The sequence below is a fragment of the Leucopleurus acutus genome (genome assembly GCF_964270905.1).
Source record: "Leucopleurus acutus genome assembly, chromosome: 3".
NCBI classification, from domain to species: domain Eukaryota; kingdom Metazoa; phylum Chordata; class Mammalia; order Artiodactyla; family Delphinidae; genus Leucopleurus; species Leucopleurus acutus.
Genome location: NC_139145.1, coordinates 58,198,291 through 58,222,909, shown reverse-complemented (window position 1 = coordinate 58,222,909; position 24,619 = coordinate 58,198,291). Strand labels below are relative to the sequence as shown.

The 24,619-nt window shown below is 44.9% G+C and overlaps 3 protein-coding genes across 3 annotated transcripts in view; all 3 read left to right on the top strand.

The window, feature by feature from the left end:
- LOC309958900 (uncharacterized protein) overlaps positions 1–24,619 on the top strand; it is a gene marked incomplete at both ends in the record, with an annotated part of 122,729 nt that overhangs the window by 3,040 nt on the left and 95,070 nt on the right. Inside the window, 4 exons of the mRNA XM_082835027.1 lie at positions 1,555–1,817; positions 6,817–9,250; positions 11,799–14,073; positions 16,045–18,662. Coding sequence (XP_082691153.1) covers positions 1,555–1,817; positions 6,817–9,250; positions 11,799–14,073; positions 16,045–18,662 — 7,590 coding nt within the window. The remainder of the gene's footprint in view (positions 1–1,554; positions 1,818–6,816; positions 9,251–11,798; positions 14,074–16,044; positions 18,663–24,619) is intronic.
- Positions 1,845–4,256, top strand: LOC309960213 (protocadherin gamma-B4; the record flags this gene model as incomplete). The annotated part of the gene is made up of 1 exon (XM_082836872.1): positions 1,845–4,256. One exon carries the CDS (start codon positions 1,845–1,847, stop codon positions 4,254–4,256), a length of 2,412 nt encoding a protein of 803 aa, XP_082692998.1.
- On the top strand, positions 21,050–23,604 carry LOC309960207 (protocadherin gamma-B6; the record flags this gene model as incomplete). Its single annotated transcript, XM_082836867.1, has 1 exon — positions 21,050–23,604. One exon carries the CDS (start codon positions 21,050–21,052, stop codon positions 23,495–23,497), a length of 2,448 nt encoding a protein of 815 aa, XP_082692993.1. The 3' UTR covers positions 23,498–23,604.

Genomic DNA, 24,619 nt, shown 5'->3' with positions numbered 1-24,619 from the left:
GAGTCTAATACCACACTAAAGGTCATTGTTCAAAACCAATAAAATGTGACATCAAATAAAATGCCATTCAAGTGTCATAAGTAACATTTGTGAACTAGGCCATTGCATGTTTTTACCCCAAATTCTAATGTGCTGTGTTAGTGATGCAGTCATTCAAAGTGTGTATGTGGGCTCTATAAGTGGGAGATTTGGGATGCTGGCTTTATGAAACAACCATCTCATACACTCAAGTCCTAGACCAGTAGTGAATTTTACTTATTGGGTCTGCTGAAAACTTCAGTTAGAAGTAATCTAGTCTGCAATTAACTACTTCTATACTTGTTATACAACATTTTAGTATAACTCAGTACATCAGTTGATTAGTATCAGGAAGTAGTTGATGACAAGGTAATCTTGTTTACTGGGACCTTTTGAGTATTAGGTAAGAGCACATTTTTTCTAGCGTAATGTTGTGTTAGGTGGTGTTTTGCATATAAAGGTCTGTGCAGTCCTGTGGGAGTATATTTCATACATTCTGAAGTGTTCAGATGTACAATCACTTGGGGGAGAGGATAATGTTACTGACACTCTATGAGGCAGAAATGTGGCTATCAGGTATTTTGAAAAAGAACCCCCCCAACCAAATTTATTAGATGATTAAAAATATTTTTAAACAAAGGGGAGAAATCGTCACTAAATTCAGTGAGCTATTGCAAATAAACTTTCTAGGGACTATTTCCTTCAACCGTCATTACGGGATGTGATAAGTACAGAAGTGGGAACTAGTGCCTCAGTACATAGACCATGCTTAGTGAGTTTGTGTTGCAAAGCAAAATATATTATTCCCCTGGTAGTTTTGGAGATTTATGTTGCATTTTGTACCCAGGAAAATAATCGTGCAATGGGAAGGAGAGGGATAGGCTCTTTTCTAAAAGGCTGCATCATTTCTTTAAGTGAGATATTGGAAGTTAAAATCAAGAAATGTTACTATAAAGAAATCACTGAAACTATTTTGGAAGAAGAGAGGTAAGTATAAATTGTGCACTTTTAGGGCTTGCTTGGTGGCACAGTTGTTGAGAGTCCGCCTGCCGATGCAGGGGACACGGGTTCGTGCCGCGGAGCGGCTGGGCCCATGAGACATGGCCGCTGAGCCTGCGCGTCGGGAGCCTGTGCTCAAAAAAAAATTGTGCCCTTTTAAAAGACAATTTCAGCATTACTGTTGCTGTCTGGAAAAATTGAATTAGGTACCACAACGGTAAGGGAAAAGGCGACGAGGAAAAAAAAGATAAAACCTTATCCAATATATTGCTAATTAATAAGTATTCACAATTACTATGCTCTGAGATCGTTTAGGCCAAGTCTGTGTTATAGTTATCCTTCTATTACTAGTGCGGATTTGAAAGTCGGGGAATAATGTCAGTATATAGATGTTTATATATCAAACCTACCTGATTTACCTAAAAACCTGGAAAGTTGGGATAATGACGTTTCTAATAGTACAAATTAAACGTTATTAAATATACGGACATCTAAAAAAGGTTTTTCAGCTGGGCACAACGGTTAAAATTACTTTAGCTGTTTAAACTTAAGCAGCGGGGGCTGCAGTTTCCTAGTGCGGACTCTGGGCGCCGCTGTTGGCCAAAGTGGAGAGCTTGGTGCTGGCGACCTCCTCGCGCAGACGCAGCGCACTTTCCCATCTCAGACTCGCTAGCCTTTCCACCGCTTCCTCCTCTGGAGAAGAAGAAACCCTGCCTGACCCCCCACGCCGGAATAAAGCTGTTCGGAGCTCCGGACTACTGCGGCCCAGAGATTGTTTGTAATCCGGCGTCTCCAAGCCGGTGAGCAAGCTGAGGGGAGCAAGAGGGATGGGGAGCGGAGCTGGGGAGAGGGGCTGGGCTGAGAGGCGGCCAGTGCTCTTTCCGTTCCTGCTGTCTTTGTTCTGCCTGGCGCTCTCTGAGCAGATCCGCTACAGGATTCCCGAGGAGATGCCAGAGGGCTCGGTGGTGGGGAACCTCGCCAAGGACCTGAGACTCAGTGTCCACGAGTTACCGACTCGAAAACTGCGGGTCAGTTCGGAGAAGCCTTACTTCACTGTGAGCTCAGAGAGCGGGGAGTTACTTGTTAGCAGCAGGCTAGACCGGGAGCAGATATGCGGGAAGAAGCCGGCTTGTGCTCTAGAATTTGAGGCTGTTGCTGAAAATCCATTGAACTTTTATCACGTGAGTGTGGAGATCGAGGATGTTAATGACCACACACCAAAATTCATGCAAAATTCCTTTGAGCTACAAATAAGTGAGTCCACAAAGCCTGGGGCACGATTTATTTTAGGATCTGCCCATGATGCAGATATTGGTACCAACTCACTACAGAATTACCAGCTCAGTCCTGATGATCATTTCTCACTTGTGATTAAAGAGAAATTAGATGGCAGTAAATACCCTGAGCTGGTACTGAAGACACCTTTAGACAGGGAAGAGCAGACGTCCTACCACTTGACATTGATGGCCTTGGATTTCGGGGATCCACCCCTAAGCAGTACTGCACAGATACAAGTCCTAGTGACTGATGCCAACGATAACCCTCCAGTATTCAGCCAAGAACTATACAGGGTGGAGCTTCCAGAAAACGTGCTCCCAGGCACCACTGTGCTTCGAGTTATGGCCACCGACCAAGATGAGGGTGTCAATGCCGAGATCACCTTCTCTTTCACTGAAGCAGGCCAGATTACCCAGTTTGACCTGAATTCTAATACTGGGGAAATTACTCTTCTAAATGCATTAGATTTTGAGGAAGTCAAAGAATATTCCATAGTTTTGGAAGCAAAGGATGGTGGAGGAATGATTGCCCAGTGTACCGTGGAGATAGAAGTCCTAGACATAAATGACAATGTCCCAGAAGTGATATTCCAGTCTCTACCAGATCTTATTATGGAGGACACCAAGCTGGGAACACACATTGCTTTGCTCAAAATCCGTGACAAGGATTCCGGACACAATGGAGAAGTTATTTGTAAATTAGAAGGTGATGTTCCATTTAAAATACTCAATACTTCAAGAAACACGTATAAATTAGTGACAGATGGAGTTCTAGACCGCGAGCAGACCCCTGAGTATAACATCACCATCACAGCCACTGACAGAGGCAAGCCACCCCTCTCCTCCAGCTCAAGCATCACCCTGCACATCGGTGATGTAAACGACAACATGCCAGTTTTCGAACGGGCTTCCTACGTGGTCCACGTAGCAGAGAACAGCCCTCCTGGCACCTCCATCACTCAAGTCCGCGCGCTGGATCCTGACCTGGGACTCAATGGCCACGTCTCCTATTCCATCGTGGCCAGCGACCTGGAGCCCCGTGCGCTGTCGTCCTACGTGTCCGTGAGCGCACAGAGCGGCGTGGTGTTCGCGCAGCGCGCCTTCGACCACGAGCAGCTGCGCGCCTTCGAGCTGACGCTGCAGGCCCGCGACCACGGCTCGCCCGCGCTCAGCGCCAACGTGAGCCTGCGCGTGCTGGTGGGCGACCGCAACGACAACGCGCCCAGGGTGCTGTACCCGGCGCTGGGGCCCGACGGCTCGGCGCTCTTCGACATGGTGCCGCGCGCCGCGCAGCCCGGCTACCTGGTCACCAAGGTGGTGGCGGTGGACGCCGACTCTGGACACAACGCCTGGCTGTCCTACCACGTGCTGCAGGCCAGCGAGCCTGGACTCTTCAGCGTGGGGCTGCGCACGGGCGAGGTGCGCACGGCGCGGGCCCTGGGCGACAGGGACGCGGCCCGCCAGCGCCTGCTGGTTGCTGTGCGCGATGGGGGACAGCCGCCCCTCTCGGCCACCGCCACGCTGCTCCTGGTTTTCGCGGACAGCCTGCAGGAGGCGCTGCCGGACCTCAGTGACCACTCTGAGCCCACTGACCCCCAAGCTGAGCTGCAGTTTTACTTGGTGGTGGCCTTGGCCTTGATCTCGGTGCTCTTCCTCCTGGCAGTGATTCTGGTGGTCGCCCTACACCTTCGACGCTCCTCCAGCCCCGCTGCCTGGGGCTGCTTTCAGCCTGGTGTCTGTGTCAAGTCTGGCCCCGTGGTTCCCCCGAACTACAGTGAAGGAACTTTACCTTATTCCTACAATCTGTGCGTTGCCCATACTGGAAAGACAGAGTTTAATTTTCTAAAATGTAATGAGCAGTTCAGTTCAGGACAAGACATACTTTGTGGTGATTCATCTGGGGCCTTATTTCCACTTTGTAATTCCAGTGAGTCAACCTCCCATCAGGTGAGTTTCCTGTAAGTATAACCTGCTTCTTATGGTCTAGACAGTTCTCCATATTCACAAGAAAATACAGGCGTATCTCTGTTTTATTTCGTTTTGCTTTACTGCGCTTCGCAGATACTGAGTCTTTGTTTTTTCATTGTTGTTGTTGTTGTTTTGCATGTTGAAGGTTTGTGGCAAGCCTGGGTCAAGCAACTCTATTGACACCATTTGTCCAACAGCATTTGCTTACTTCATGTCTTTGTGTCACAATTTGTGTCACAGTATTTTAAATCTTAAAATATTTCAAACTTTATCATTATAGTTGTCATGGCGATCTATAATCAGTGATCTTTGATATTACTATTGCAAAAAGATTATGTTTGGCTCATTGAAGGCTCCAATGATGGTTAGCATTTTTAAGCAATAAAGTATTTTAAATTAAGGCATGTACATTTTTTTAGATATAATGCTATTGCACACTTAAAACATAACTTTTATATGCACTGGGAAACCAAAAAATTTCTGTGACCCACTTTATTGTGCTATTCCCTTTATTGCAGTGGTCTGGAACCAAACTCAAAATATTACCAATGTGTGCCTATATACAATTTTTCGATCCAAACATTGTCTTAAAAGTATAGTAGCCAGTCTAAAAGCTGTCATACCATTCTTCAAGGGAGGTTGAATTCGGAGCAATTATGTGTCTTTTAGTGGTATCTTACCAGGCTCAGATTTACAAAGCAGTCAAGTTGTGGTTTTATCTATAAGGGAAACATTAGGCAATGTTATAGGGTCTCCCATAAAACTACTGAGATTTTTCCCTAAATTTTTCTTCCACAGCTTAATATATTGTGATTTTTTTTCAGCTTGGATATACTGTAAATGTAAATGTAGGCAGTCATATAAATAAACCTTTAAAGAAAAAATATAAGCTAAAATTAGGTAGTTTTCTTAATTGATTTAACTATAATGGTTTCCATATTAATCTAATATTGTTTCCTATATTTACTTCTCTTTTGTTTCAAAAACTCCTAGAATAACGTCTCTTAACCTGTATTTTTATGTAGATGGGCCTACTTTAATTGTATTCATTGTGCTCTGTGTGTGTGTGTGTGTAAAATCATTTTATTTATCAGTAGATTCATTATGTTCACCAGAAGATAAAAGCATGTTCTCCTTACTTGCAGCATAGGTTTTTCAGGATTAATCTGTATTGATGCTCATTCTATAGGCTTCCTCTATCAAAGAAAACACAATGTTTTGGCCTCTGTTATTCCTGTCACACACACTTCTCCTATGTAATTTTTGAAACATCTTTTTTTTTGTAGCCCTAAACTAATATAGCTAGAGGTCTTCTAGTCATTCTATTATCTCTAGGAGAAAAATAGCATGTTGAATTCTTCAAATTTTAGACAAGACTGACAGTCTTATGTGCATACAAGTACATACACAAGATGATAATACATTGTATCGGGCCTTTGCTAGATTTCCCTTAGCAACTGCTTCAGTTAATGGCCACTGTACAGACTGCTGAAGAAAAGAGACATTTATTCTTGCACTGGCACTTTTTGACTCCTTAGTGATAATTTTGTGGTTCTTTTGATCAAAGTGCTAGTTAAGGTAAATTATATGTATATAGATTTAGATTTATATGTATACCTTTAAAAGTTAACTAAGTCGGCTTTAAAATGTAATCATCTCTCACTGGCAGAAGAATAGGACGGAAACTTGCTTTTCATTGTATATTCATTTGTATCTTTCAAGTATTTTCTATTCAAATAGAAAATATATAAAATTTAAATAATCTCTGATAAAACTTCAAAGTAAAAGCACATATCCTAGTAAAACATCACAATATTAATTTGAAAACATTATTATTAATGTGTAATTAAAATGCCATTTTAAAAAGAATATTAAAAGGCAACAACTCTACAGGAAGCTTACTATAAATATTAATTGTTTTAAACCAAATAAAACAACTTCTGGGTCAGTCATCTCCAATAGGTGTATTTTAGTCTAAAAATGAATTAATTTCCAGTGATAACTATAGTTCTTATTTGATAATATATATTGAAGATATTAACAATAAAGCTTAGAGCATAATAAGAAATAAAATTTTATTTTTAAAAGAGTAAATATATTCCAGAAATTTGAGTAATTTAATATGACACTAACCCCAAAATCTGATCATTTAATAATACTTTGTAAGACTTTAACCATACTTCATCCCACACTTCTTGGCAATTACTTTTAAAATATGAATTCAGAGATAAATTATTCCAAACTATAAAAAGCAAGTAGTAACTTTTTCCTAAGTAATCTAGCATGCAATATTACAAATCTGAGTGCAGTAACTGCCTAGGACTCTAAGCGCCGCTGTTCACCTACTTGGAGATAAATGCAACCAAAAACCGTCCGGATACTCTGGGCTCCCACCTCACAAAGACCCGCAGATCTCACAAACCAACTGCAAGACTGCAGCAAAATTCCGCCCCTAAATTTGGGAAACTCCAGCTTTCCATAAGATGATCTGCAAAGCAGCAACAAGGTAAAGAAGACATATATGCCCAGTGAAGATTCTGAGTGGATTCCTTAGTGAAAGAACAATGGCCACTCCAAAGAATTACCGAGGACGCGGCGATCTGGTACTGCTGTGCGCGCTCCTGGGCACGCTAGGGGAGATCGGGAGAGGACAGATCCACTACTCCGTGCCTGAAGAGAGCGACAAAGGATACTTCGTGGGGAACATCTCCAAGGACCTGGGGCTGGAGTCACAAGAGCTGGCGCAGCACGGAGTCCACATCGTCTCCAGAGGTAGGAGGCAGCTCTTTGCTTTGAACCCGGGAAGCGGCAGCTTAGTCACCGCGGGCAGGATAGACCGGGAGGAGCTCTGCGCTCAGAGCGCGCGGTGTCTTGTAAACATTAACATCCTGGTTGAGGATAAAGGGAAACTTTGGGGAATAGAAATAGAAATCACTGATATCAACGATAATAATCCGAAGTTCCAGGTCGACAATCTGGAAGTAAAAATTAACGAAATTGCTTTACCCGGAACACGTTATCCACTCCCAGGGGCTGTTGACCCCGATGTGGGCTTGAATTCCCTGCAGAGCTATCAGCTCAGCCCCAATCACCACTTCTCCCTGGACGTGCAAACTAGAGACGACGGAACTATAAGCCCAGAGCTGGTGCTGGAGAGCGCCCTGGACCGCGAGGAGGAGGCTGCTCACCGTCTGGTCCTCGTCGCCTCCGATGGAGGCGAACCGCGTCGCTCCAGCACAGTGCACATCCGAGTGACAGTGTTGGATACAAACGACAATGCCCCGGTTTTTGCTCAACCGATTTACCGAGTGAAAGTCCCAGAGAACGTGCCCCCGGGCACCCGGCTGCTTACTGTAAGCGCTAGCGACCCGGATGAGGGAACCAACGGAGAAGTGGCTTATAAATTCTGGAAAATTAGTGAAAAACAATCTCCGTTATTCCATCTTAATGAAAATACTGGCGAAATATCAACAGCAAAGAGTTTAGATTATGAAGAATGTGCATTTTATGACATGGAAATACAGGCTGAAGATGTGGGGGCACTTCTGGGACGGACCAAAGTGCTCATTTCAGTGGAAGATGTCAACGATAACAGACCCGAAGTGACCATTACATCTTTGTTTAGCCCAGTCTTGGAAAATACTCTTCCTGGGACAGTAATTGCCTTCTTGAATGTGCATGACCGAGACTCTGGGAAGAATGGTCAAGTTGTCTGTTACACACGTGATAACTTACCTTTTCAATTAGAAAAATCAATAGATAATTATTATAGATTGGTGATATGGGAATATTTGGACCGAGAAAAGATCTCTATGTATAATATAACAGTGATGGCCTCAGATCTAGGAACCCCACCTCTATCTACTGAAATTCATATTGCCGTGCATGTGGCAGACACCAACGACAATCCACCCATTTTCCCTCATGCCTCCTACTCAGCCGATATCCCGGAGAACAACCCCAGAGGCGCCTCCATCTTCTCTGTGACGGCTCATGACCCTGACAGTGGCAACAATGCCCAGGTCACTTACTCTCTGACCAAAGACACCAGCATGGCGACGCCTCTCTCGTCTTATGTCTCCATCAACTCTGACACTGGCGTCCTATATGCGTTGCGCTCCTTTGACTATGAGCAGATCCAAGACTTGCAGCTACTGGTGACAGCCAGTGACAGTGGGGACCCTCCACTCAGCAGCAACGTGTCACTGAGCCTGTTCATCCTGGACCAGAACGACAATGTGCCAGAGATCCTGTACCCCATGCTTCCCACCGACGGTTCCACGGGTGTAGAGCTGGCACCCCGCTCTGCAGAGCCCGGCTACCTGGTGACCAAGGTGGTGGCTGTGGACAGAGACTCAGGTCAGAATGCCTGGCTGTCCTACCGCCTGCTCAAGGCCAGCGATCCAGGTCTCTTCACGGTGGGGCTGCACACGGGTGAGGTGCGCACAGCGAGGGCCCTGCTGGACAGAGACGCGCTCAAGCAGAGCCTGGTGGTGGCGGTCCAGGACCATGGCCAGCCCCCTCTCTCTGCCACCGTCACACTCACCGTGGCAGTGGCCAGCAGCATCCCAGAAGTCCTTGCCGACCTGGGTAGTATCAGGACCCCCACCAGCTCTGATGATTCAGACCTCACACTGTACTTGGTGGTGGCAGTGGCCGTTGTTTCCTGCATCTTCCTCGCCTTTGTCATTGTGCTGCTGGCTCTCAGACTGTGGCGGTGGCACAAGTCGAGTCTTCTCCAGGCTTCGGGCGTCGGGTTGGCAGGCCTGCCAGCCTCAGGCTTTGTGGGCATGGAGGGAGTACAGGCTTTCCTGAAGACCTATTCCCATGAGGTCTCCCTTACCTCTGACTCGCGGGGGAGTCACGTGATCTTCCCGCATCCCAACTATGCGGACACGCTCATCAGCCAGGAGAGCTGTGAGAAAAAGGATTTCTTGTTAACATCCAGAGATTTTCATGAATGTAGGGATGAAGCTGCTTCTGTTCAGGTGAGTTCAGTTCTTTGTTTACATTTATTTCTTAGAGGAATTATATTTTTTATACATTTAAGTTGTGTTTTGAAACATGCATTGTGAAGAAAGTTTAAAAATAATTTTTGAGGTGTACCACAAAGTTTTGGGTTTGTGTTAGTGATACCATAAAATTGAGTTCTAATCAACATAATTGTTTTATCTGCTTTCCAAAGGCTTAGACAAGATTGTTTAAATATGAACTCTTGACCTCTTAAAGCCTTCCGTATTTTACCACAATTATCACTTATTCACTTAAGAAATAGTTACCCAATCACATATGGTCAGTTCGTTTTATATATAGGAATATATGTGTGTGTGTGTATATACACACATATATATGTATACATATAAATTAAAACTTACAAAACATTACTGAGGCTTCTAAACCCTTGTATTAGCTTAGTAAAAGTAAAATACATCTCAGAATTTTTAGGATTCTTAGGATTGCAAAGAATCCTAAGAATTCTTCGCTAAAACTAAAACTAGGCTCTTGAAATTTTCTTCACTTTAAACCTCTTTTCTGAGCCCTGCATCTGGATCACTACCGTTCAAAGCTTTAATACTTCTTATATTTCAAAACAAACATATTTTAAAGGGTGGTGGTAGATGAGACTGGTCCCTAACACACACACCACTGTTTTTGTGTGTCAGTGGTCATCCAGGACTCATACCAATGGAGACATAGAATCTGAAGCCTAAAATGGTCATTGCCCCCTGCCCCCATCAAATTTGCAATAACATGTCATTTTAAATTGTTGAAAATGACTTTTGTAAAATACAGAAGAACGCGTTTCATTAGAATTCCAATGAGCTGTTTTGATTGTACAGCCATGTGAAATGTGCTGTGTTCTCATGGTTAGAGTTCGAGAGTGTTGGTTTTAAGAACAGAAGTTACATGTACACAAATTCTAAACAAACCAATCAAAAATGATTCAATTAAAAATGATTCCGTCTGGACTATATGACTTCCATATCCCTTGTTATAGCATTTAAATAAAACTAACCTCTGATTTGTCATCAGATGAGAGTGGAAATCACAATGAATTATTCGTTAGTAATTAAAAGGACATTTCCCAGGGATTGTGCTATGTTCCTTCCAATTTTGCGTATACAATGGGTAGGAGTTAACTTCATATTTTCTGTAGTGTTTGGGTGTACAGTCACTTGAGGAGACAACTATTTTGTTGACACTTTGCAAATTTAAAAAGTGTGTGGAAAGTTGCCCCAATACTCTTGCTCAAAGCATTCACTAATTGCAAAATTTTTTAAACAAATGGAGTAAAATAATTAGAACAGGTGTCACTACATTCAGTGAATTTATGTAAATACATTTACCATGAGCTCAATTCCTCCAATTCTGAAGCCATTACTTTAGCATAACAGAAGTACATAGATAAGGAGCTAATGCATTCTATTAGAGTATCCCTTTGTGACTTTGTATTGAAGGATAGACTAACATTTCAATACATTTTAAGGATGAATTTATATGTGATATTGGGTATGACATAAGCCAGTTAATTTTGAGATATGAGGTAGGAGGTACAGTTAATAATATCCTGGCTACATCATAGGGACAGTTTTTTTTAATGAATACTTCTTGAGATAGAAGAGTAAAAAGAAATTATTTTGTAAAGAGAGTGTTGAGATGATCAGAAGGAGATGTTTGAGGATTGGTACAAAATTACACAATTTTACAAAATAGTTTTCAACAGTATTGATTTCTCTAATATATGTGATATGAAATAGCATTGAGTATGTAGAAATGTTGGGGATAAACATAGGAATCAGTGAAAGAAGCTTAAAATTTTTTTATATATCATAGCTAATAAACAGAAACGATTCGTGAAATTAGCAGACAATAAACTTTCTGATGGCAAGACCTGTGTCTTATTCTTTGTTATATGGCCACTGACAAGGACAGTACTTAGCACAAAGCAAAAGTTCAATGTATGTTTGTAGAATGGTGAAATAAATGGACCAATATATGTAAGTTTGTATACAGGCCCAACATGATATTTCTAATAATTTGGAAACAAGAGAAAAGATACCTTAAGGAAGTCTTGATAATTTAAGGTATTAAATATATTAACATAAAAATATGGCATATTAAATTAGGCACACGGTTATAATTATTTTAGCTGTTTAAACTTAAGCAGCGGGGGCTGCAGTTTCCTAGTGCGGACTCTGGGCGCCGCTGTTGGCCAAAGTGGAGAGCTTGGTGCTGGCGACCTCCTCGCGCAGACGCAGCGCACTTTCCCATCTCAGACTCGCTAGCCTTTCCACCGCTTCCTCCTCTGGAGAAGAAGAAACCCTGCCTGACCCCCCACGCCGGAATAAAGCTGTTCGGAGCTCCGGACTACTGCGGCCCAGAGATTGTTTGTAATCCGGCGTCTCCAAGCCGGTGAGCAAGCTGAGGGGAGCAAGAGGGATGGGGAGCGGAGCTGGGGAGAGGGGCTGGGCTGAGAGGCGGCCAGTGCTCTTTCCGTTCCTGCTGTCTTTGTTCTGCCTGGCGCTCTCTGAGCAGATCCGCTACAGGATTCCCGAGGAGATGCCAGAGGGCTCGGTGGTGGGGAACCTCGCCAAGGACCTGAGACTCAGTGTCCACGAGTTACCGACTCGAAAACTGCGGGTCAGTTCGGAGAAGCCTTACTTCACTGTGAGCTCAGAGAGCGGGGAGTTACTTGTTAGCAGCAGGCTAGACCGGGAGCAGATATGCGGGAAGAAGCCGGCTTGTGCTCTAGAATTTGAGGCTGTTGCTGAAAATCCATTGAACTTTTATCACGTGAGTGTGGAGATCGAGGATGTTAATGACCACACACCAAAATTCATGCAAAATTCCTTTGAGCTACAAATAAGTGAGTCTACGCTGCCAGGCACGCGATTTATATTAGAAGTCGCGGAAGATGCAGATATTGGCTTGAATTCTCTGCAGACTTATAAACTCTCTCTTAGCCCTAGTTTCTCGTTGATAAATAAGGAGAAACAAGATGGTAGTAAATACCCGGAACTGGTATTGGAGAAACCCTTAGATCGGGAACAACAGGGTTATCATCGTTTAGTCTTGACGGCCTCAGACCGTGGAGATCCACCCCTAAGTGGCACTACTGAGCTCCGGATCCAGGTCACTGATGCCAATGATAACCCCCCGGTATTTAGCCAGGACGTATATCGAGTCAGCCTTGGAGAAAACGTGCCCCCAGGCACTACTGTGTTGCAGGTGTCAGCCACCGACCAGGACGAGGGCGTCAACTCAGAAATCACTTATTCCTTCTACAGGACCGGGCAAGTCTTCGGTCTGAATTCAAAGAATGGGGAAATTACAACTCTAACCCCACTGGATTTTGAAGAAATCAAGGAATATTCTATCGTGGTGGAAGGGAGGGATGGCGGAGGACTGGTTGCACAATGTACAGTTGAAATTAACATTCAAGATGAAAATGACAATAGGCCAGATGTTACGTTTCATTCCCTAGTCGAAATGATTCTGGAAAACGCAGTCCCGGGAACGCTAATTGCTTTGATCAAAATACATGACAGAGATTCCGGGGAGAATGGGGAGGTTAATTGCCGACTAGAGGGTGAAGTACCTTTTCAGATAATCTCTTCGTCCAAAAATTCATACAAGTTGGTAACAGACGGGACCCTGGACCGAGAACAGACACCGGAGTACAATGTCACCATCACAGCCACCGACAAGGGCAAGCCGCCCCTTTCCACCAGCACAAGTGTCACCTTGCATATTACTGACGTCAACGACAACGCTCCTGTTTTCCACCAGACCTCCTACGTGGTCCACGTGGCCGAGAACAACCCGCCTGGAGCCTCCATCGCCCAAGTTAGCGCTTCAGATCCAGACTTGGGGCCCAACAGCCACATCTCCTACTCCATCGTGGCCAGCGACTTGGAGCAGCGCGCGCTGTCGTCCTACGTGTCCGTGAGCGCACAGAGCGGCGTGGTGTTCGCGCAGCGCGCCTTCGACCACGAGCAGCTGCGCGCCTTCGAGCTGACGCTGCAGGCCCGTGACCACGGCTCGCCCGCGCTCAGCGCCAACGTGAGCCTGCGCGTGCTGGTGGGCGACCTCAACGACAACGCGCCCAGGGTGCTGTACCCGGCGCTGGGGCCCGACGGTTCGGCGCTCTTCGACACGGTGCCGCGCGCCGCGCAGCCCGGCTACCTGGTCACCAAGGTGGTGGCGGTGGACGCCGACTCTGGACACAACGCCTGGCTGTCCTACCACGTGCTGCAGGCCAGCGAGCCCGGACTTTTCAGCGTGGGGCTGCGCACGGGCGAGGTGCGCACGGCGCGGGCCCTGGGCGACAGGGACGCGGCCCGCCAGCGCCTGCTGGTTGCTGTGCGCGATGGGGGACAGCCGCCCCTCTCGGCCACCGCCACGCTGCTCCTGGTTTTCGCGGACAGCCTTCAGGAGGCGCTGCCGGACCTCAGTGACCACTCTGAGCCCACTGACCCCCAAGCTGAGCTGCAGTTTTACTTAGTGGTGGCCTTGGCCTTGATCTCCGTGCTCTTCCTCCTCGCGGTGATTCTGGCGGTCGCCCTACACCTTCGACACTCCTCCAGCCCTGCTGCCTGGGGCTGCTTTCAGCCTGGTGTCTGTGTCAAGTCTGGCCCCGTGGTTCCCCCCAACTACAGTGAAGGAACTTTACCTTATTCCTACAATCTGTGCGTTGCCCATACTGGAAAGACAGAGTTTAATTTTCTAAAATGTAATGAGCAGTTCAGTTCAGGACAAGACATACTTTGTGGTGATTCATCTGGGGCCTTATTTCCACTTTGTAATTCCAGTGAGTCAACTTCCCATCCTGAAACTCTAACAGCGGTGAGTTCCATTTAAGTGTCTACTCCTTTTCATCATCTTCACCATTTTGTTTATTCATATGAAAATATATTTTTAATCTTGTAGTTGTGTTAGGAATATTATAGCTCATCAGAAAGCTGTATATCCAATCATCATGGGGAATGGTGATTTGGGTAAGCATGTGACATAAAATAGAGTTATGTTACTCAGTTCGGAGTTACAAAGAAGAGAGAGTATGCTCTTTGCTTCGCCGCAAAATTCGTTTGCTGATTTCTTATCTTTTTTCTAAGCTAATGAAATTTACCCATTGATTTTTCTCATTCTTTATTTAACATATTTTAATGTTTATTATATATAAGTAAACATCAAATTTAAAGTAGGCGATCAATTCATTCTTTAAAGCAAAAAGAGTACTACTAGGTATCTTCTTTCACTGATTTCATTGGTACAGTTTCCATCCCTTTCTTATATTTATTCCTCATGTCTAGTTCCTTAAGTCTACCTATTTATGAGTCTTTGAAGTCCTTAAAATTTTAAGAAAAATTACTGTGTGTTGTGTGTGTGTGTAGAGAACGACTCAGTGAATTCATCAGAAAGTCGAAGTCATTATCTAAGTTCCTTCAAGTTTTCTTGAATACAAAATTCTCTTCTTCTTTATAGTTAACAGAAGGAGATACTCGGTAAAAGAAAAGGAAATGTTGTTGCCTCCATAACGTGCTGTCATTCCCAACCTATATTTTTTGAAGAAGAAAGGGGGGACGGTCACTGGATTTGTTTTATTACTTGGAGCCCTAAACATTAGTGACTGGAGGTTTTCTCATCCTTCTTCTAACTGTAGGAGGGAAGGAGAATTCTGAATTTTCCATTTTAAAGGCAAAACCTACTAATTTCAAGCACATACAAAGATGCCGTTACATAAGTATCAGTCTTTTTGCTAGGAACTGCTTCAGTAAATAGTTTCTCTACAAATTGCTGAAAGAAATTTCTTATTGTGGTACTTACTTTTTGTGGTAATAATTCATTCTACATCTTGTGTTCTTTTCCCCACATTATTTTTTTCCCCACATTATTACATAAGTTTAGATGACCCTTATAATATGAGGCTTATAATTAAATTAAAATTGCATAATTTCTTGATGGAAGAATTGAAATGGAAACTTACTTTTCAATGTATGTTCATCTGAATCTTCCAGATGCCATAGGCTGTGCATGCACTATGAGTTCACACAGAAAACTAAATATTAAAAAAAATTGTGATAGCATAAAAGTTTAACAATCATAACTATGTAAAATTTAAAAACCCAATCCATTTAAAGTTTAGCAATATTAGGTGATAAAATCTAGTACCATTGCCTAATTAAATTTTTGTGAAGAAAATCTTAAGGAGACCTTACTCCAGGAATTTCACTATGTAAATGAATTAGGCTTATAAAATAGCTTCAAGGTGAATAATCCATATATTCATTCAATATGATTATGTACTAAACATATATAAGCATACATATAAAATTAAGAAAAATATGAATGTATTTCCAAAGAGGATTGCACATTCTAATTACTTCAGAAAATAATGACCTATAGAAAGTATTTGAAACATTATAAAAAAGGAAATTTGAATAATTTACATATCTAGAGAGAGAGAACAGAATTCTAGCAAAAATAAGAGTTAAGTTTGTTTGATACCAAAGTGACATTTAATAGAATTTCATTCCACTTCATTTCCAACTAAAATATCCACAAATGGTAATTGAATTTGAAATATGAACGCACCACACAAATAGAGAAATCTAAAATCATTATCGTTAGAGAGTAGTGTTTTCTTTTTCAGTCATCTGTAACAGAAGTACTGCATTATCTCAGTACTTGAGTGGGTGGGTGTAGTAACGGCTTAGGACTCTGAGCGCCGCTGTTCACCAACTCTAAGAAAAGCTCAGTCAGCTCTCCGTCTGGATATTAGGATCTGCAACTACACAAAGCCGCTCGGATCCCACAAACCGACTCCGGGGCTGCAACATAACTCAGCCTCTTAGCCTGAGGCACTACGGGTTTCTCCTGAGGGAAAAGATCACCATAATCTGCAGGAGGAAAACAGAACCTAAGGAATCAGCGTTCACAGAAATTATTCTGAAAAAAATCTTTAGTGAAGCAACAATGGCCGCTCCAACGAATCGCCTGCACCACAGAAGACTGGTCCTGTTGTGCCTTTTCCTGGGGAGGCTGTGGGAGACCGGGGCTAGCCAGATCCGCTACTCGGTACCTGAAGAGACAGAAGAAGGCTATATCGTGGGGAATATCTCCAAGGACCTGGGGCTGGAGCTCCGCGAGCTGGCGGAGCGGGGAGTCCGCATCGTCTCCAGAGGTAGGACGCAGCTCTTTGCTCTGAACCCGCGAAGCGGCAGCTTGGTCACCGCAGGCAGGATAGACCGGGAGGAGCTCTGCGCTCAGAGCGCGCGGTGTCTGGTGAACTTTAAAGTCCTGGTTGAAGACAGGGTGCAGCTTCACGGAATAGAAATAGAAGTAACTGATATCAACGATAATAATCCGAAATTCCAGGTCGAAAATCTAGAAGTAAAAATTAACGAAATTGCTTTGCCCGGAACACGTTATCCACTCCCAGGGGCTGTTGACCCCGATGTGGGCTTGAATTCCCTGCAGAGCTATCAGCTCAGCCCCAATCACCACTTCTCCCTGGACGTGCAAACTGGAGACGACGGAACTATAAGCCCAGAGCTGGTGCTGGAGAGCGCCCTGGACCGCGAGGAGGAGGCTGCTCACCGTCTGGTCCTCGTCGCCTCCGATGGAGGCGAACCGCGTCGCTCCAGCACAGTGCACATCCGAGTGACAGTGTTGGATACAAACGACAATGCCCCGGTTTTTGCTCAACCGATTTACCGAGTGAAAGTCCCAGAGAACGTGCCCCCGGGCACCCGGCTGCTTACTGTAAGCGCTAGCGACCCGGATGAGGGAACCAACGGAGAAGTGGCTTATAAATTCTGGAAAATTAGTGAAAAACAATCTCCGTTATTCCATCTTAATGAAAATACTGGCGAAATATCAACAGCAAAGAGTTTAGATTATGAAGAATGTGCATTTTATGACATGGAAATACAGGCTGAAGATGGTGGGGCATTGAAGGATCGGACCAAAGTGCTCATTTCAGTGGAAGATGTCAATGACAATAGACCCGAAGTGACCATTACATCTTTATTTAGTCCAGTGAGGGAAGATGCTCCCCAAGGAACAGTAATCGTTCTTTTCAATGCACATGACCGAGATTCTGGGAAGAATGGCCAAGTTGTTTGTTCCATTAAGGAGATTCTACCTTTTCAATTAGAAAAGTCAGTAGAAGATTATTATAGGTTGTTGACAGTCCGAAATCTTGACCGAGAAAAAACCTCTGAATATAACATCACAGTGACCGCAAAAGACAGAGGAACACCATCCCTGTCCACAGAAATTCACATCACCCTACACGTGGTCGACGTCAACGACAATCCACCCTCCTTCTCTCAAACCTCCTATTCAGTCTATCTCCCTGAGAACAACCTTAGAGGCACCTCCATCTTCTCGGTGACAGCCCACGACCCCGACAGCAATGAGAACGCTCGGGTTGTTTACTCCTTAGCCGAAGACACCATCCAGGGGACACCTCTCTCCTCCTATGTCTCCATCAACTCCAACACTGGTGTGCTATACGCACTGCGCTCCTTCGACTACGAGCAATTTCGCGATCTTCAAATGCAGGTGAGGGCAAGCGACAGCGGGGACCCACCTCTCAGCAGCAACGTGTCACTGAGCTTGTTTGTGCTGGACCAGAACGACAATGTGCCAGAAATCCTGTACCCCATGCTTCCCACCGATGGCTCCACGGGTGTAGAGCTGGCACCCCGCTCTGCAGAGCCCGGCTACCTGGTGACCAAGGTGGTGGCTGTGGACAGAGACTCAGGCCAGAACGCCTGGCTGTCCTACCGCCTGCTCAAGGCCAGCGAGCCGGGACTCTTCACGGTGGGGCTGCACACGGGCGAGGTGCGCACAGCGAGGGCCCTGCTGGACAGAGACGCGCTCAAGCAGAGCCTGGTGGTGGCGGTCCAGGACCACGGCCAGCCCCCTCTCTCTGCCACCGTTTCCCTCACCGTGGCCGTGGCTCACAACATCCCCGACGTCCTCGCTGAACTAGGCAGCCTTGAGTCTCCCGCCAGCCCTGACGACTCAGGCCTCACTCTCTACCTGGTGGTGGCGGTGGCCACGGTCTCCTGTGTCTTCCTCGCCTTTGTCATTGTGCTGCTGGCGCTCAGGCTGAGGCGCTGGCACACGTCGCATCTGCTCCGGGCTTCAGGAGGCGGGTTAGCGGGTGTGCCTACGTCTCACTTTGTGGGCGTAGACGGGGTGCGAGCTTTCCTGCAGACCTATTCCCACGAGGTCTCGCTCACAGCGGACTCGAGGAGGAGTCACGTGATCTTCCCGCAGCCCAACTACGCGGACACGCTCATCAGCCAGGAGAGCTGTGAGAAAAGCGAGCCTTTGTGCGCTTCAGATGATTCCAGGTTTCCTATAGAAGACACCCCTTTGGTTCCAGTGAGTTCAATTTTTCCTTTACTTTTAAAAAAATTTGGTTTTCTATTTAAGTGTTTGCACTTTAGAATAAGTTGATATTAACATATTTCACCATACGTTTAAATTTTCACTGGGCCTATTTTTTGCTCTAACATATATAGGAGGCATTTATTGGTTACATCGTTGTTATAATTTTTGCTTTCTCATAATGATTAACCTAAGGTCAGTGGAAACCTTCCTCTTGGGACTGCTCTCATTATCAGGCATTGGGCGTGGCTCTTTGGGTGAGGTTGCTTCAGTGGTTACCACGGTTCACTACTAATTCTTAGGACTGGTTTCCATTCCTGAAATTTGTTACTATTGTTATCTCCAATGGCCCCATTGTGAAATTCTTACTCTAAAAACATTTCTGCAGCCGATGCTATTTTTGTAAGGGTAAATTAATAAGAAATGCATTCTTCTTATAAAAACAACTGAAAGCCCAGACTCAGTACTTCTTTACTGTTTCTGTGACAGGACAACACCCCTTAGAGGTGACGTGTTTCCGTTCACATGTTTGTAGAGGTTGTTTGCATTTAAAGATCATTTCGGAGGATAATTCAAACTTCACATATCATCCATTTCCAAATCCTACAAAAGGATGCTTTATTCTTTTAATAGTGAAAAACTTTAACATCATTTATTCTCATCCTCAGAGCTGTTGATTTCCTAACACTATAATATCAGATTATTAATAATTTGAAACCTCCTATAGTTTATGCTTGCTGAAGAGGGGTTTCTTAGACTGGACCCTGTGAGAAACAAAACATAGGAAATAAAAGTTATTCTTCAACTGTTTTTTATGGCTCAATCCTCCAACTTTTGAGGCTAGAAATAAATCTGGTTATGGGAGATGGTTTAGGAAAATATTCTCAGGAACTGCTATGGAGATTCGAAGAATATTTTACTGGCTTTTAGACATAAGGAAAAGAATAATGTATTACGTAATGTGATTTTTTTTTTTTTTTTTTTTTTTGTGGTACGCGGGCCTCTCACTGCTGTGGCCTCTCCCGTTGCGGAGCACAGGCTCCGGACGCGCAGGCTCAGCGGCCATGGCTCACGGGCCCAGCCGCTCCGCGGCATGTGGGATCTTCCCGAACTGGGGCACGAACCCTCATCCGCTGCACCGGCAGGTGGACTCTCAACCACTGCGCCACCAGGGAAGCCCTGTAATGTGATTTTAACACAATGTTATTTCAAGTAATAAATGGCATTGTAGGAGACTTTGAAAATAAGCTTTGAAATTGACTCAAAGTTCTATTCTGAACATGCTGAATATGAGGGCTAATATGTCTGGAAATCCATTATGACATACAGACATTATAATTATTTCAAATACTCTTTATTCCTAAGCTAGTAGGAAAAAAGTAAAGCATCCTTCAGGGTCATAATTTTAACCATGCAGTAGGGAAACTGTCACTTAAAGTTTCTGTCTTGGGGAGTAACCTTTAGTACTTAGTATACATAAATATTAAAATATGGTTAATTTGGAAAAATGTAATAACAGATATTGACGAAGGCTTGTATGTCATGGTAGGTAACTACTAGTCTCTTCCATAAAAATGTCACTTGCCTTTAAAAACAGAACACAAGGCTCTTTGGATCAATGACTGGGCAGACTGGAAAATGCTGTTCCAGTTTTCTTAAATGAGGCAGGACTTTTGCATCGGTAACAGATTATATAATATAATAGGCTTAAGGATAAAATTCTTCCTCATCTTCGTGTCTTGTCTTTGAAGAAGAGTTATTAAAATACCTTGAATTTGCTTCAATATAATAAGGGAATGAAATAAAGAGTAAACAAAGATGACCTTGTGTTGATCATAGTTGTAGTTGGGTGATGGGTATATGAAGGTTCAATAATAATGCTCCCTACTTTTGTATAAGTTTGAAATTTTACACAATAAATTTCTTGAAAAACTAAGTATGCAGACATCTGCCGTATACGCTGTTAAAACTGGAATTTGGGGCAATTACATAACTATACATATATATAATTACATAACTATATATATATGTATATGTGTGTGTATATACATACACATTCTGGAGAGAAATTGTATTCAAGACGGAAATGTCAGACTGCGGTTTCACATGAGGCCTCAGGGCGCCGCTGTCGGCCAGTGCAGGGCAAGCGCTGACGCTCGGGATTCCTCAGCCTCCAGTCTGGGATTTCCTGCGCAGCCACCAACACAGAGAGAGGGAAACCTGCTCACGCACTCAGGCTCCTGGCCGGGCAGGCTCTGCCCAGCACAAACGGATTCCCGGCTCCGCCTGTCCTGGGCCGAAAGCTCTTCCAGTGACGCCGTGGATTGCATTTTCTTTGGCTTTCCGGAAAGACTGGGACCCAGCGAGAACTAGAGCGCGCAATGGGAGGGAGCTGCACGCAGAGACGTCCGGCCGGCCGTCGGCAGGTACTGTTTCCCTTCCTGCTGCCTTTGTTCTACCCCGCGCTCTGCGAGCAGATCCGCTACTCCATTCCCGAGGAGCTGGCCAAGGGCTCTGTGGTAGGGAATCTAGCTAAGGATCTAGGGCTCAGTGTCCTGGATGTGTCGGCTCGAAAGCTGCGAGTTAGCGCGGAGAAGCTGCTTTTCAACGTAGACGCGGAGAGTGGGGACTTACTTGTGAAGGACCGAATAGACCGTGAGCAGATATGTAAAGAGAGAAGAAGATGTGAATTGCAGTTGGAGGCCGTGGTGGAAAATCCTTTAAATATTTTTCATGTCATTGTGGTTGTTGAGGATATTAATGACCATGCTCCTCAATTCGATAAAAAGGAAATACATTTAGAAATTTTTGAATCTGTATCTTCAGGTACACGAATATCCCTTGACCCTGCCACTGACCCTGATATAAACACGAACTCAGTTAAAGATTATCAGCTAAGTCCTAACCCTTATTTCTCATTAATGGTTCGAGTTAATTCCGATGGTAGCAAGTACCCAGAGTTATCTTTGGAGAAACCCCTAGACCGGGAAAAGCAGCGGTCCCATAGCTTGATATTGACTGCCTTGGATGGAGGGGGCCCGCCACGAAGTGCCACCGCTCAGATAGAAATCTCTGTCAAGGACACCAATGATAACCCCCCGGTGTTCAGCAAAGACGAATATAGAATCAGCATTAGTGAAAATCTACCCCCTGGGTCCTCCGTGTTGCTGGTGACAGCCACTGACCAGGATGAGGGGGCCAATGCTGAAATACACTACTACTTCAGGAGCACTGCTCAGAGTACAAGGCACATGTTCTCACTGGATGAGAAAACAGGCATGATTAAGAATAACCAGTCACTGGATTTTGAGGATATAGAAAGATACACCATGGAAGTGGAAGCAAAGGACGGAGGTGGTCTCTCTACCCAATGTAAAGTAATCATAGATATCCTGGATGAAAACGACAACAGTCCAGAAATAATCATCACTTCTCTCTCTGATGAGATTTTGGAGGGTTCTCTTCCAGGAATGGTTGTTGCCCTCTTCAAAACACGGGACCGGGATTCCGGAGAAAATGGAGAAGTCACCTGTCATATAGGAAGAGATGTTCCTTTCAAGATTTATTCTTCTTCTAATAATTACTACAAGCTGGTGACAGATGGGGCCCTAGACCGAGAGCAGACTCTGGAATACAGCGTCACCATCACAGCCACTGACAGGGGAAAGCCCCCCCTCTCCAGCAGCACTACCATCACTCTGCACATCACGGACATCAACGACAACGCTCCAGTTTTCCACCAAGCCTTCTACGTGGTCCACGTGGCAGAAAACAACCCGCCCGGCACCTCCATCGCCCAAGTTAGCGCTTCAGATCCAGACTTGGGGCCCAACAGCCACATCTCCTACTCCATCCTGGCCAGCGACCTGGAGCCGCGCGCGCTGTCGTCCTACGTGTCCGTGAGCGCACAGAGCGGTGTGGTGTTCGCGCAGCGCGCCTTCGACCACGAGCAGCTGCGCGCCTTCGAGCTGACGCTGCAGGCCCGCGACCACGGCTCGCCCGCGCTCAGCGCCAACGTGAGCCTGCGCGTGCTGGTGGGCGACCTCAACGACAACGCGCCCAGGGTGCTGTACCCGGCGCTGGGGCCCGACGGCTCGGCGCTCTTCGACATGGTGCCGCGCGCCGCGCAGCCCGGCTACCTGGTCACCAAGGTGGTGGCGGTGGACGCCGACTCTGGACACAACGCCTGGCTGTCCTACTACGTGCTGCAGGCCAGCGAACCCGGACTTTTCAGCGTGGGGCTGCGCACGGGCGAGGTGCGCACGGCGCGGGCCCTGGGCGACAGGGACGCGGCCCGCCAGCGCCTGCTGGTTGCTGTGCGCGACGGGGGACAGCCGCCCCTCTCGGCCACCGCCACGCTGCTCCTGGTTTTCGCGGACAGCCTGCAGGAGGCGCTGCCGGACCTCAGTGACCACTCTGAGCCCACTGACCCCCAAGCTGAGCTGCAGTTTTACTTGGTGGTGGCCTTGGCCTTGATCTCGGTGCTCTTCCTCCTCGCGGTGATTCTGGCGGTCGCCCTACACCTTCGACACTCCTCCAGCCCTGCTGCCTGGGGCTGCTTTCAGCCTGGTGTCTGTGTCAAGTCTGGCCCTGTGGTTCCCCCCAACTACAGTGAAGGAACTTTACCTTATTCCTACAATCTGTGCGTTGCCCATACTGGAAAGACAGAGTTTAATTTCCTAAGATGTAGTGATCCTTTGCATTCCACTCAAGACATAGTTTGTGGTGATTCTCCTGGGGCCTTAATTCCACTTCAGAGTGGGAATGATTTGACTTCACATCCTGAGACCCTAACACCGGTGAGTTTCTTTTTTTTTTGTCTTCTGTAACATTCTACTAGTTTTTTCAAATTTGGGGCGTACTCTTTCACTCTTACATCTAGAATCATATTTAGAAAATACATAGCTAATCACTGTCTTGTCTTCTCAATGTTCAGTTTTTGCTGAGTACATTTTCAAGACTTTTGTGGTTCATAAATTGCTCTATAATTCAGAAAGAATGTCACTAAATTGGAGATATCTTGTCAAGGTTAGATTAGCAAAACAGAGGCTGTGGTCTTGGCTTCTTACCAAATAAATAAATAAATAAATTTAAATGAATAAATAATAACCTATTCAAATCTGCTGAGATTTAAGTTGAAATTTCCATACCCTATTTATGTCTTTTTTAAAGTTTAATAATATTAGCTACTAATTAAATATCCCAGCAGGTGCTCATTTCAAAGAAACATGTAGTGCAAATGATCTTGTATGTGCATTTGGGTATCTTCATTTATTTTAACAATTTTTAAAACTGTAAGCACTTGAGGGGGCATGGTGAGCGGATCCATGAATTCCTGAAATTGCATGTAAAGTTACAGATGTATGCATTCTTCTTGGTAGAGGAGTCAACACTTTGATTCCATTGCAAGATAAGGAATTTTCAAGAAAGCCAATGAAATGCTATTGTGTTCTGTGCTCAGTCTCTGTCTCTGATTGTCTGATATACAATCTTTGAAGACAAAAGGTAAAATCTTTGAAGAGTTCTATACTTGGGGGCATAGGGACATAAACGTTTCTGAACAACCTGTTCTCTCTGCATGAAAGAAGTCAACCTCCAAACTCCTCATCTTTGAGGAAAGAACTACTACTGGGTTGGTGGGGATGTACAACTGAAGATGTGTACGCCACTTTACTTTGGGCTTCCATACAACATGCAAAGAAGAGATTATTTATATAGGCATCAACGCCCTGGTGAAAACAGGTCATTTGACATAAATACGTATTTTTCAAAAACCTACATCACTATTTCTAACTCCGGTTTTTAAAATTGTAGCACTTGTATTTCTCTTCCCACTGCAATACAGACATGTTCCTTTTAGTTTGTGATTACCAGCTCAACTCATTTAAATAGGTCAAGTTAACTTCTAATAATATATGCCTGTAATAAAAATATATATTTTCAAAAAATTC